The 12990-nt window shown below is 45.3% G+C and overlaps 1 protein-coding gene across 2 annotated transcripts in view; it reads left to right on the top strand.

Moving 5' to 3' along the window:
* Positions 1-8820, top strand: part of DOCK8 (dedicator of cytokinesis 8) — a 218685-nt gene extending 209865 nt beyond the window's left edge. For both annotated transcript variants that reach the window (XM_045839979.1, XM_045839980.1), the window contains 2 exons: positions 7141-7311; positions 7716-8820. In XM_045839979.1, the coding sequence (XP_045695935.1) occupies positions 7141-7311; positions 7716-7776 (232 nt within the window). In that variant the 3' untranslated portion in view covers positions 7777-8820. The remainder of the gene's footprint in view (positions 1-7140; positions 7312-7715) is intronic.
* The last annotated feature ends 4170 nt before the right edge of the window (positions 8821-12990 follow it).

The following is a 12990-nucleotide window of genomic DNA, read 5'->3' as shown; positions in this document are numbered from 1 at the left end:
GAAAGAGATCCGAATATTTGATGGGACAACGTAGCCTTAAATATGAGAGACTGGCTCAGAAGTGGGTCAATAGTGGGGACATATGAATGACTTTTGTTACTTTCCCAAGGTCACAGAGACCTGTTCTGGTGGGCCTAGGATGCTAAACGGAAAACTGAGAGACAAGTGGAGCAGCTTACACACGCACATGCATACACATGCACATACACACACGCACGCACACACAAGCATGCATACATGGCTCGTTCCCCCTCCCATCCAGCTGCAATGATTCTAAAGGAAAAAATCCAGTTGTGCTATAGTCTGGTCCCGTCCCCACTCCCACCCACCCTACCCCCAGCTCTTTCGAACAGGCTTTGGTCCCCGGGACCTGCCAGCGCTCTCCTGCTTCAGGGAGGGGTTCCCGGCTGGAGGGCAGCTGGGCTGACACCGAATTAGAGAATGCCATCAGTGGAACCACGGGCTCTGTGACTCCGCAGGACAGAAGCCCAGGGCCAGTGTAATGTGAACCAAGCACTAAAGACGAACCTACAGTCTGATCCGGGACTGACCCCTCTTACCCCTGCCATGGGTTCTAGTGTGTTTAGTACATCCTCAGGATCTGCTTCCAGGTGTCAGATATGAGAGTGGACACCTTCCCAAGCCGGTAGCCCCAATCTAGCCCCTTCCCACATCTGACTTTAGGAGGGAGAAAGGGCCACTGTGGCTTCCCTGATGGAGCTGGTGACACAGGCCCAAGCAGGGGAGGCCAAGGTGGCTCAGAGGGGACAGCAAGAAGACCTGGCCGCAGTTGCTCCTCTTCTGCCTGGGGTGTACTCCCTGTCCCCACAGTGCTGTGCACTTTCAGTCTGGTGCTTCCTCATCCCCAGCGAAGGGGGCACACAGCAGGAGTGCCTTTTGTCAGGCTGCAAGCCCTCTTTGCTCCAGGAAAGGCAGGTAACATTGACTCATCAGCCCTCCCCACTGGCAGCTGCTCCACTAGGTCCTCATATACCTGACTCCATTTCATCCCCATAAACCCATTTTATAGGCGAAGAAAATGAGGGTGATGGAGGTTATGACTGGCCCAAGGTCACACAGCAAGTAAGTGGCAGAACCAGGATTTAAACTGTTCTTCCGTCAGGAAAGGAGTGCCCTTGGGGTCGGGGGTCTAGTAGAGGTCAGGCTGCGAGGGAGGAAATGAAGGGGACAGACTGGAGAAGGCTGCTGGGATATGCTCCTGGGATTCCCTCCACTGGGGCTCTTCTGCAGAGAGGCCAGATATTCCGCTGGTGCCCTGCCCCCAAATATTCCTTCTCTACCCTAAAGGGCCTGGAGCACACAGGGGTGGGCAAAAGTGGGTTTACAGCTGTTCCTGTGGAACCAGACATGCAGGTATGGTTGTTACAATAGCTTTCTTAACTCAGAAGAATGTCACTTGCAACTGTAAACCCACTTTTGCCCACCCCATATGTATTCGGCCAGTCATGGAAACAAGGCTGGGAGCCAGTTCCTCAGCATCTCCAGCATCTCTATCAGACTCTCCTGTCACTCCAGCCACTGCATTTTTTTCACTGGGGCCTCGAGAGGGGGCTTGCTGAAGTGTTACCACGCAGAAACTGAGAAAGGCAGAATGCTACAAATTGGGACCCCATAGAGAATAGTTTCCACTTGAGACCAAGGCCATCTACCTGGATGGTGGCTGGAAAGGTCCTTGTCTTTCCTGGGCAGCATCTGGGAGGTTAGGGTCAGGAGAGTGGGTTCTTGAGCCAGGTTGCCTGGGTTCAAGTACCCACCCTGCCTTAACTAGCAGTGTGACCTTGGGCAAGTTACCCAACCTCAGTTTCCCCAGCTGTACAGTGAATACCTCTTAAAGTTAGTGTCTGGATAAAAATAATATAATAGTAATAATAATAATAATAATAATAATAATAATAATAATAATAATAATAATAATAATAATTGAGCTTAGGATAGGGCTTTGGCACAAACTAAGTGATTGATAAGTATGACATTATAACATTATTCAATGGGACAAATAGAGACCTTATCAGTCAGGATAGGAACAGAGCTTTGATCTGGTTTATATATAAAGATCATCTACCCAGGGCCTGTCTGCATCTCCACGGTTTGCACCATGAGACACAGTGGGGCCGATGAAACATTGGCCCAGGATCATCAGGATCCTGGGTTTATACCCAACTCCGCTGTTCCCACAGGTGTGTGACTCTGGACAGGGCACTTTGTGCCTTTTCATCTTAGTTTCATCTGCTATGAAAAACGAGGGCCTGGAATATACAATTTTTAACAGTCCGTCACTCTCAGATTGAACAAGGAGTGTCTGTACTCAGAGGGGGTCTGTACTAATCCCTGCATTCTAGGTTTCAGCTATGTGCCAGGACTGTTCTGAGAATTCTGTATGTTTAACTCATTTCGTCTTCACAACCATTTGTAAGGGAGGCTATTCCCTTCACATCACAGGTGGAGAAACTGAGGCATGGGAATCCTGAATAACTTGCTCAATGCCACAGAGCCAGGAAGCAGCAAAGCAGGAGTCAGACTTGGGCACTTTGGCTCCAGACTCTCTTCTTAACTACCGTGCTGTGCATTTCTCTCTAGGAACTGGGTTCACTTGCTAATAATGGAGAATTGTTTAAAAATATAGAAACTTACTTTATCATATAAAATAAGATCAGATATAGTGATCCCAGAGCTGTATGCGGACCTCAGAAATCATCAGTGACCCTGGCCCTTTCCATTCATTTGCTCTACCTTACTGGTTACAGTGCATCCATCCTCACGGTCACAACATGGCTGTGAGGGCTCTGGCCATCATGACTGCATCCTGCAGTAGCAAAAGGCTATGCCCCTTTAATGACCTCTCCTACTGACTTTATGTTCTATCTCATCAGCCATTCCTATCTGTTAAGGGAGGCTAGGGAATGTAATTTTCCAGAGGTGTGGGGGCATACCTAAAGATGAAAGGAATGGATATTGAGAAAACAACAGCATTTTTGTGCTGTGCGGAAGGCCTGAGGTATGGGCTGTGCTGAAGGAGCATTGCAGAGGAGGGAGGCCAATAGTTGCAGAAAGGGCCACATGCCCACCCTGTCTGTAGGAGGCCCCAAAAAGGAACCGTCAGCAAAAGCCAGGAACCACGTCCTAGAAGCACAACTTCCTGCCCTATCTGGTCCCCTTCAGCCTGGTCTATAGGGTCTGGCTTCTGAAAATCCCCAGGTGCACTCTCTGTAAGAAAACATTCTTGTTCAGTAAACTTATCAACAAAGGGAGCAGCAGAGGAGTGGAATGGTGGCGTCAGTGAGCCTAATGAAAATGTTACAGATAAGACCCTTTTTAAGGAAAGTTATTTGCAATGTAGTTGTGATCCTGTGTACATTCCCAAGAGATACAGCTGTTCTCTAGGAGGAAAATCTAGTGCATGGCTCTCTTTAGTTCGTGGATTTAAATTAACATACTGGAAATTATTTAATTTTAATAAGAAAATCTAGAGAATATAATCCAGATGGAAGAAAGAAATACAGAAAATGTAATATATGAAACAATTTTATAAATTCTAAAATTGGTTAAGATATAAAATAATATTACTACAAAAATATGGACATTTTTCACTCTACCTATTAATATATTTGTCATTGTAAAAATACTATGTTTATCTATTGCTGTAACAAACCAGCCCCAAACTTAGTAGCTTAGAACAACCACAGTAGCATTTACTTATTATGCCTGCAGTTCTAGGGGCAGGCTGGGCTCAGGGAGGCAGATTTGCTCAGGGTCTCTCACTCAGTGACAGACAGTGGCTGGTGGCTGGGGCTGGAGTTGCCAAAAGGCTGCTTTCCTCATGCATCTGGAGTCTGAGCTAAGAATACTCGAATCGCAGGAGGTTCAGCCCCTCAAAGGTACACGTTCCAGGAGAGACAGCCAGGCAGAGCCACACTACCCAGTCACACAGCACCACTTACATACATTGTGTCCACCGAGGTGGTCACAAAGGACCACCCATCTCTTGCTGGGGATGTGGCCAAGTTCAGGAAGAAACTGTGGGAGGGACAGTCATTGCTGTGACTACTTTGAAAAACAGAATCTGCCACACTCCAAAGGCACATACCTACCTGATCATCACGGCTTCTCATCCATTATCCCAACAACTCCAGGGGATTTATGAGACTATTATTCCTATTTTACAAATGAGAAACCAGGATTTCAATGGCTAAGTCATCGTGCTAATGAGTAGTCGTAACTGGGTTTCAACCCCATCTCTGCCTGCATGTAAAGCGCATGGTGCACCATCAGTCTGTGTCGGGTGGCTGTTATTACTTCTGATAACACAGACTACAGAGAATTTAGTTGACTCTCCCAAAGTTGTCTGAGTAGACATCCCCAGGTTAGCAGTCAGCTTCTGCAGGCCCCTTGCAGCTGCCCATGTTACCTACAAAACTGGCCTCAAGGTCATCTTGAAACTGACTTTATTTTACATGTGTGGTAACTCACAACTGTTAGTGAAGCAGCAGTAAAAAAATATAGGGGGTTCCCTGGCTGGCATAGCTCAGTGGATTGAGCACGGGCTGCGAACCAAAGTGTCGCAGGTTCGATTCCAGTCAGGGTACATGCCTAGGTTGCAGGCCACAGCCCCCAGCAACCGCACATTGATGTTTCTCTCTCTCTCTCTCTATTTCCTTCCCTTCCCTCTCTAAAAATAAATAAAATCTTTAAAAAAAATATAGGGGGTGAGGTAGATTTCTGAGGATTCATAGGCTATATACCTTCCCTTCCTACCTGTTCCTTGAAACCTTTGATATATAACCTCAGGTGTCCTACAGTTTGCTTCAGTCAATGTCAGACTTAAAAGAAGGGTGAAAATCCAGTTAAAGGAGTTCTTTTGGCTTCTGGCCGAGTTAAAGCCACTCCTTCTCTCACCACAGGCGAACTCGGTGCTGAAGCTGTGGTCAGAGGCTTACTTTTGCTCGGGGCCAGGTAGCTTTCGCCTGCCTCTGCGACAGGCCACGCTCTTCACCTTTGTCTGCCATCCTGAAAATGAGTTCAGTGGTGACAGGGAGAATTTGGTAACCAGGTCTGGGTATCCTCTTAATTTAAGCAAGCTCTAGCGCCACGCTTAGGAAAACAGTTTAAACCACATTCATCACCAGAGTCCTATTCATCTGAAGGATAATAGAAATGTTACTAATTATTGCATGTCAGCTAAATTTCAGCCATCGTGTTGTCCCTTCAAGGCTTGTTGGTATGTAAGCTCCCTTGGTAGAACAGTATAAAGGGCAAGACTTTATTATGTCTAAGTAATGTGATTTTTCTTCCTCGGTGTGTGCCATACTGTGTGGGAAACCATGAAAATACTAGGCTTAACTGTCCCCAAGTTAGATGAACACAAGTTTTTAATATTTTTTCTTTAATGCTCTGCAGGTTCCCTTCTGTGGGGCTAGGTATAGACCTGTTTTTGTTGATTAGGGGACTTCTGTTTTCAATTCTGGGAAATTATCAGCTCTTATCTCTGAATATTGCCGCTTACTCATATCACATTCTTTTAAACATTCTTTTAGATGCGGGTTGGGCAGCTCCATTATATGCTTACCTCCAGGCTTCTTAAACATTTTTTTCATATTTAAAATTTTTTACCTCTTTGGTGATTTTCTTAGATCTGTCATATAGTTCATGAGTTCTCCAGTTGTGTCTCGTTTATTGTTTAACTTATCCATTGAGATTTTTTCCTTATTTTAGTGACTCCATTTTTATTTCAGAAGTTCTGTTTAGTTCTTTTCTTAAATTTTCCTGATCTCCTTTTTTGTACCCTCCCATCTTTTTCATACATTGTATACCTTTTATTATACCTCTGTATTAACTTTGGGCTTTTACATCATTCTACTATCTCTGATTCTTACTGGGCTAATTCTCCTGCGTGTAGTATCTGTGGGTTCTCCCCCATGGCGGTTGGTTTCCGCACATGGTCTGCAACTATTTTACTGTGAGCTCACCTTTGGCAAGGGTCGCTCCATCCATGGGTAACACATGGGCCCTAATTAAGAAACTCTTTCTCCAGAGCAGCTTTACATTTATTTCTACCTGAGCCCTAGGGATTTCAATAATATATTTTATAGTTAATTGGAGCACCCACAGTAGAGGAATATAAATTAGTAACTTATACCCACATATGGGGCAGTCCTAGAATTTCAGTTTCTTTAGGTGGCTTTCTTTCCGATTAATGTCTCCAAGCTGATAACAAACTTCATTCCACCTCTCTGGACAACTTTCAGCTTTTTTTGTAGACCGTTTTACACAGATGGGGTAGCTTTTCAAGGCTCCAAACTATAAGCAGGTGGCGGACCCAGAACCCCACTTTGCCCTGGGCAAGGCTGCGTCCCTCATCCTATGTGGGCTTTGAAACCTGCCTCCTGGCTCCCGCCTCCAGGACCTGTATGCAGCCCTCAGATCCGCATTGGTGGCCCTCCTAGCAGGTGCCACGGCACCAGCTCCTGCTGTCACTCCGCTTTTGATTTTTCTCTTCCTCTCTGGCACCTGGAGTTTTCCTTTCTCTTTCAACACATTTTTGTTGTGCTTTCCCGGCATCTCCATGTCTGTAGCAGGAGAGGCCTGAATGGTGTTAGCTGCTTCTGCTGTGTTGCCTTAAGTCACAGTGAGTTTCTCGTAAGCAAAGAGCCTTCATTCTTCATTCAAAGAGCCATGACCTGAGTTTGAGTCTTGCGTCCACCACTTCCCTACAGTGTTATCTTGGGCAAGCAACCTAACGTTTCTGAGCTTCAAGGTCAAACTGAAGATAAGCATAGACTTCCCAGTTTCGTTGGAAAAATTAGCCACATAATGCATGTGAAATTCCTTGAATGGCGCCTAGCACATAGCAAATCAGAGCATCAGTCTCACCTAGGCAACTTTTCGAAAATACAGATTCCTGGTTGCTGCCCTTTAGAGATTCTGATTTACGAAATCCAAGGTGGGGCCCAGACACCTGCATTTTGAAATGCTACACAGGTGATCCTGACAGACCGTCAAGTTTGCAAACACTCCTAGGGTTACACATGACATGGTCGCCGGATCATCATCCCATGTTTCTAAGCACTTCAGACTCCTCTGAAGTAAAACCTCATTTTCTCCCCTCCCTGATGTGCATATCAGGTGCGGTGAGGCCGTGGAGAAAAACAAGCGCCTCATCACAGCGGACCAGAGGGAGTATCAACAGGAGCTCAAGAAGAACTACGACAAGCTGAAAGAGAACCTCAGGCCCATGATCAAGCGGAAGATTCCAGAACTCTACAAGCCAATATTCAGAGTTGAGAGTCAAAAGAGGTAAGAATGGGGCAGAGAAGGTCCCTTCCTGGGGGATGAAGGGCAGGGCCTGAGGCCCAGAAATCAGGGCGCGCTCCGCTGCACGCGCTGCGGAGCGCTGGGAGTGGGCCTGGGCTCGGAGAAGCTGCCAGAGCTTGACCTGTTCTGCGTCGTCCGGATCCTCCCTGTACCTTCTCCTGTCCTCGCCGTGACCCTTCCTGTCGGCCCTGTGCCAGCCGTCCTCCGCTGTGTATATTCTGGCGCAGTGTCAAAGGGCCTCAGCACCTTCGCTTGTTATTTTACAGAGCTCTCGCTGATGACGTCCTTTTCCAGTGGGCGATTCCCCTCCCCCATCCCTCTCTTCAAAAGTCTAATTGATCTTTCTTACCTCCTTTTTCTTTCTCTCTCTCTCTCCTTAATTTCAGAGACTCCTTCCACCGATCTAGTTTGAGGAAATGTGAAACCCAGTTGTCACAGGGCAGCTAAGAAAACCTTTCTTCACCCGTGGAGACTGGGACTGAGGCTCTGCAACTCCAGAGAAGGACTCGCCGGTACTTAAAACATAGGACATTTGCCAGCAGGGCGACTACAGGCTCCCTGACCAAACAGCACTCTGAAACTTTGGGATCCAAGTGACCACAGTGGGGTCTGACCACATTTTGCCTATTTGGGGGGCATAGGTAACAGTGTGGTTGATCAGGGTGCCTGCGTATTTACTAACGCGTGGTTTTTCATAATGTTGCAAAAAGCGAGGCATACACAGCATCTCCTGCTGAGTGGTCAGATACTGTCTACCTGAAGAAAGGTGACTTCCTCTGGCCCATATTAGGCTTTACAGGATCAACCCAAATTGCCCAAGGAAAAACAGGAAGGGTGTCCACCAGCCTAATCAGAGTGAACCTCCCTCATCCCCTCTTTATGGGAGAGGAGGGTGAGCTCTCAGGAGCGCAAATCATGTTCAATGAACCTGTGAGGGTGGCCTCACCAGAAATCTAAAAATCGTCCTGGAACCTTGCTCATAGCTTAATCACCTGTGACCTCGTCACCTGTCAGTAACGGTGGACTAATTGTTGTATAGTTATTTTTGCTCTGCTGTTACTGTTAAGTTAACATGTTTATAGAGGAACACACTTGAAGCTCTGATTGAGGAGACACATGGTACTCTGAGCGGTCAGCCCGGAGTCATGGGTGCCGCATTCACTTGGACTGAAACTGTTCTCCTACGATGCTTTGCGTTTTTTCTGACGCTCAAGCTTGCTCACTCTTTTTCTCCTCCACCCTGGGATCAAGTTTATTTTTATAAAAGGATAATATCTCTTTGTTCATATCTGAATACAGTGCTGTCCGTCAGCATGTGTATATCACTTAGAGAATACGGTCACTTTTGCCTTCTTTTTACAATGTACTTTAGGGAAAAGATGAATGAAATTATTGTTTGAGAATTAAGTTATATATTTGTAATATGACTGATTATATTGACTGGTACTAAAAATGTAATATGAATTTTAAATAAAATGTTTTCCATTACAACCTGTGTTTTTTATTTATTTATTTTTAAGGAGAGGGGAAGGGAGGGAGGAAGAGAGGGAGAGAAACATTTTTTGATTGCCTCTTGCATGCTCCCATCTGGGGATCTGGCCCACAACCCAGGCATGTGCTCTGACTGGGAATAGAACTGGCGACCTTTTGGTTTGCAGGCTGGCACTCAATCCACTGACCACACCAACCAGGGCACAACTGTGTTTTTTATATTAACAAGTCTTAAAGTTTTGTGAAGCACTTCAGAGAAAAGAAGCATGCACAATAGTGACCTTGGTCAATCAGTGCCACCCTGGGTCGTAGCTCTTCTCAATATTTATTCTTGGTGGGCCTGAGAGAGAATTTAATTTGGATATTCCAGAACTTTTTGTTTATACCATTAGGTCTGCATGAATTTATATTTTGAGGGAGGACTTCTTTTTAATCACTAAAGCTTAAGTTTAAGTGGCAGTTTGTTTTTTAAGCATTTGGGGCAGAACTGTTTTTAAAATATACACTTAATTGCTTTCTTAAATGAGTTTACATGATGTACTCTCATTCCATATGTTGGTTAGCATCTTCTGTGTGGGAGATACTGAATGAGAGCAGGTTAAGTGACACTGTCACTGTCCCCCCAAAGCCTCTCGGTCTGGTGAGGAAGAGACTGTGTGTCCACAACAGACCCTTTCCTGAATGACTCAGGGTAGCACCTATGATACTCTGCTCTCAGACAACAGGGGTTAGATGCTAAGTTATATAAGGCTGGCTTTTAACGCTAACCCCAATCCCAATAACCTAAAATATTCCTGAATAAATGTCCCTTGCTTTTAGATACCTATTATCACAAAGTGTCCTTTTTTAGTCTTTCTAATACCACAGTGCATGTCACTTGCTGCCCAAGTGCAGGGACTGTGTTCACTGCTGCATTCCTGCCCCATAACCCAGGGCCCATCACACAGGAGATGCTCAGTAAGTATTTGCTGAATGACTAAATGAGTGACTATGAGTAGGCCTGCTTCTAGAACAGCACTGTCCAATGGGAATATAATGCAAGCCACACTAAACATAAAAAGAAATGAATGGAATGAATTTTAATAAGATACTCTATTTAACCTGATATATACAAAATATTATCATTTCAAAATGCAATCAATATAAAAATCATTAATGAGGTATTCTTTTTTTTTATACTAAGTTTTTGAAATCTGTATAGATATATTTTACAATTACAGACTTTATGCTTCACACTTAATATGAAGACTAGTCACATTTCAAGTGCTTTATAGCAACATGTGGCTAGTGGCTACTGTACTGGATGACCCAATTCTGGATGCTTCCAGCTTTTATAATTGGATGCCTATGATCTATGGGCTCAGAATACAGATAAGCAAAGCAGAGGGAATGGTGTCTAGAGTAAGAACAACAGAATTCTGAGTGAGAGCCCACAGGCTGGCCTAGAGGTAAAGCTTGTGGAGCGGGGTGTGCAAACTGGCCACCATCGGTTCGGGCTGCGCCTGCTCTGCTCAAGCTCAGCCCCGCACTTTTCTCAGTTCTGGTCGTTTGGCTGTGCTGTCAGCGGAAGTCGTGAATAAACTGGAAGCGTCGCTGCACTTCTTTAATAGCATAAACAAAAAACTGGGACATAGGTCCTCTGATTATGTAGTCTAAATATGGAGTTAAGAAAAGCATTTTGTTTATTTTTCTTGATTTTGAAGAGAGAGGAAAGGGAGAGACAGGGAGAGAAACTTTGCTTTGTTGTTCCACTTATTTATACACTCACTGGTTATTTCTTGCATGTGCCCTGACTGGGGATCCAACCAGCAACCAGTTGATGTATCGGGGTAACACCCTAACCAACTTAGCTACCCGGCCAGGGCCAAGAAAGAAGCATTTTAAACATTCCTAAAAGTAACGCAAATCAGGCCTTTTGTTTGCTGAACATTAGAGAAACCCGATAGACCATGAAAGCCATCTTGATTTAACTCTGAAAAATTCTTTCATGAAACCTTATTGGAGAAATCTTCCAATTAGCTTCATGCCTCTCGGCCTTCAGCAAGGTCAAGGGTGCAACGATCACTATCTCATAAGAATCTTGGAAAAATGAAGTCTGAATCTGCTGCGCAGTCCTGATGGAGTTTTCCTGACATACATTGTCTTACAGCCCACAGTTCTATTCAGTGAGGAGCCCTATCTGTGACCATAGACTTACTTAAAACAAAAGCCTTTCAAGTTTGATTGGCCATTTTGGTTGGAAGTATGTTTTCAAAGACAGGGAACCTCTGTTTTTGCCTTGAATTTATTTTTAAATGCTTGTTTTCTCAAATGCTCTAAAGCTGCAGTTGATTATCACTTCACACCTCCCACTCCCTCCCAAACGCCCCCCGCCCCGCAAAGGTTTTAATATATTCCAGAATGCTGGGTATGTCCACAGAACTCAGTGTGTTCTGTTGGACTGAGGGCAATGCTTCCCAACCTTCTTCACATTATGGGTAAAATGCTGTTTATTGAGACATAGCAAAGAAATCCAGACTAACTAGTTTAAAACAACAGTAAGTATGAACAATAAGTATCTTGCCCAGTCCCTGTGGATTAGGACTTCAGGTGTGGCTTGGCTGGGCAGTCTGGTTTAAGGTATTACATGGGTTTTAGGTCAAGACTCCCGCCAGAGCTGCCATATCTGAAGGCTTGACTGAAGCTGGCGGATCTTCTTCTGAAGTGGCTCATTCATAATGTTGGAAAGTTGGTGCTGGGCATCGACGGGAGGCCTCGTTCCTCCCCACGTGGACCCTCCCGGACTGCGTGAGTGCCCTCGTGATGTGGCCGCTTACTTTCCCCAGCGAGAGCAGCTGAAGAGAAGCAAGGCCAGAGTGCCAGTGTCTGCTATGGCCCAGCCCCAGAAACCATACTGCCTCATGTCTGCCGGAAGAAATCACCACATTCAGTCCATACCCAAGAGGAGGAGAACTAGGTTCCACATTTTGAACAGAGGACTATTAAATAACTTTTAACCTGTTTTAAAACCACCATAGTAGGGTACATTAAAATTTTGTATTTCTTGCCTCACTAGGAGAAACATAAAACGACTTTCTGCTGGAGACGACCTGCTGGAGCAACCCTGGAGCTCTGCTGCTCTGTGTCCCCACCAGAAGGCTGGGGCTGTCACTCCTGAGAAAAAGGCCAGCCCACTAGCATGCCCCCTGGAAAGCCCTACCCCAAAGATAGTTCTCAGTTGGTGATCTTTTGTACGGGACAAAAAGCCAAACTTAAATCGGAATTTTAAATGGGGCGGTTGGTTGAGTTCATTGGCTCACTTAACAGAATAATCCAGAGGTTAATGGTTCAGATTCAGCTTGATTCAGGACCAACACAGCATCTCCTGGGGCCATTTTTCATCTCTGCTTCCTCCTGGTTGGCTCCATCCTCCCGCTTTCCCTGGAAATTCCAGGCTCATTCATCCAGGCAAATGCAGTGCTGAGCTTCACAACCTCATGCCACCAACCTCCACAAAGAGGAAGGTTCTGTATTTCAGAATTCCCAATACAGCTCCTTGGGTTCACTCTACTTGGAGTGGCTCAGGAGAACCAAGTGTCTCTCCTTGCACTAGAAGTGTCGGATCAACGACAACTCAAACCACACAGCTGAGGAACTGGTAGTTCTACAGGGAACGAGGAAGAAAGGCTAAAGGATGGAAAACAAATCATATTAGCTCTCTGACGGGCATTTTGCTTTTAAAGAAAATGCATTCAGAAAAAGGAACGTGTGTGACATAAGGATTATAGCTCATTTCATGTCATGTTCACAACTTCTGAGCTGGCAGGACCATCCCCCAGAAAGGGAATGAAGGGGCCCCTCAGTGTATGAAGGAGGACCCAGGGTTTGTCACATCCTGAAGAAGAATGGAGACGGGGATAGACTGATGCAGGATGTTTTGCTGACCAGTGATTCATCCTCTGGAGTGTGTCTTGCCAAAATGGTGCAAATGATCAGGAATCAGAAACATAGAGCTGGGAGAAGAATGAGAGCAACAGGGAAATAGAATAATATTAGATTTCAGTGGGAAAAAGTCAAATATCAAAATTGTCTTTTGCTCTTCATTGTATCCCCAGCACGTGGCCCATGGTGGATGACACTCAATAAATGCTTGTGAAGGGCCAAAGTAATGAATAGAGGGGCCATCAGTGA

The sequence above is a fragment of the Phyllostomus hastatus genome, unplaced genomic scaffold (assembly GCF_019186645.2).
Source record: "Phyllostomus hastatus isolate PE091 unplaced genomic scaffold, TTU_PhHast_1.1 phas_contig_34, whole genome shotgun sequence".
In the NCBI taxonomy this organism is placed as follows: Eukaryota; Metazoa; Chordata; class Mammalia; order Chiroptera; family Phyllostomidae; genus Phyllostomus; species Phyllostomus hastatus.
This window is presented reverse-complemented; position numbering and strand designations above follow the sequence as displayed.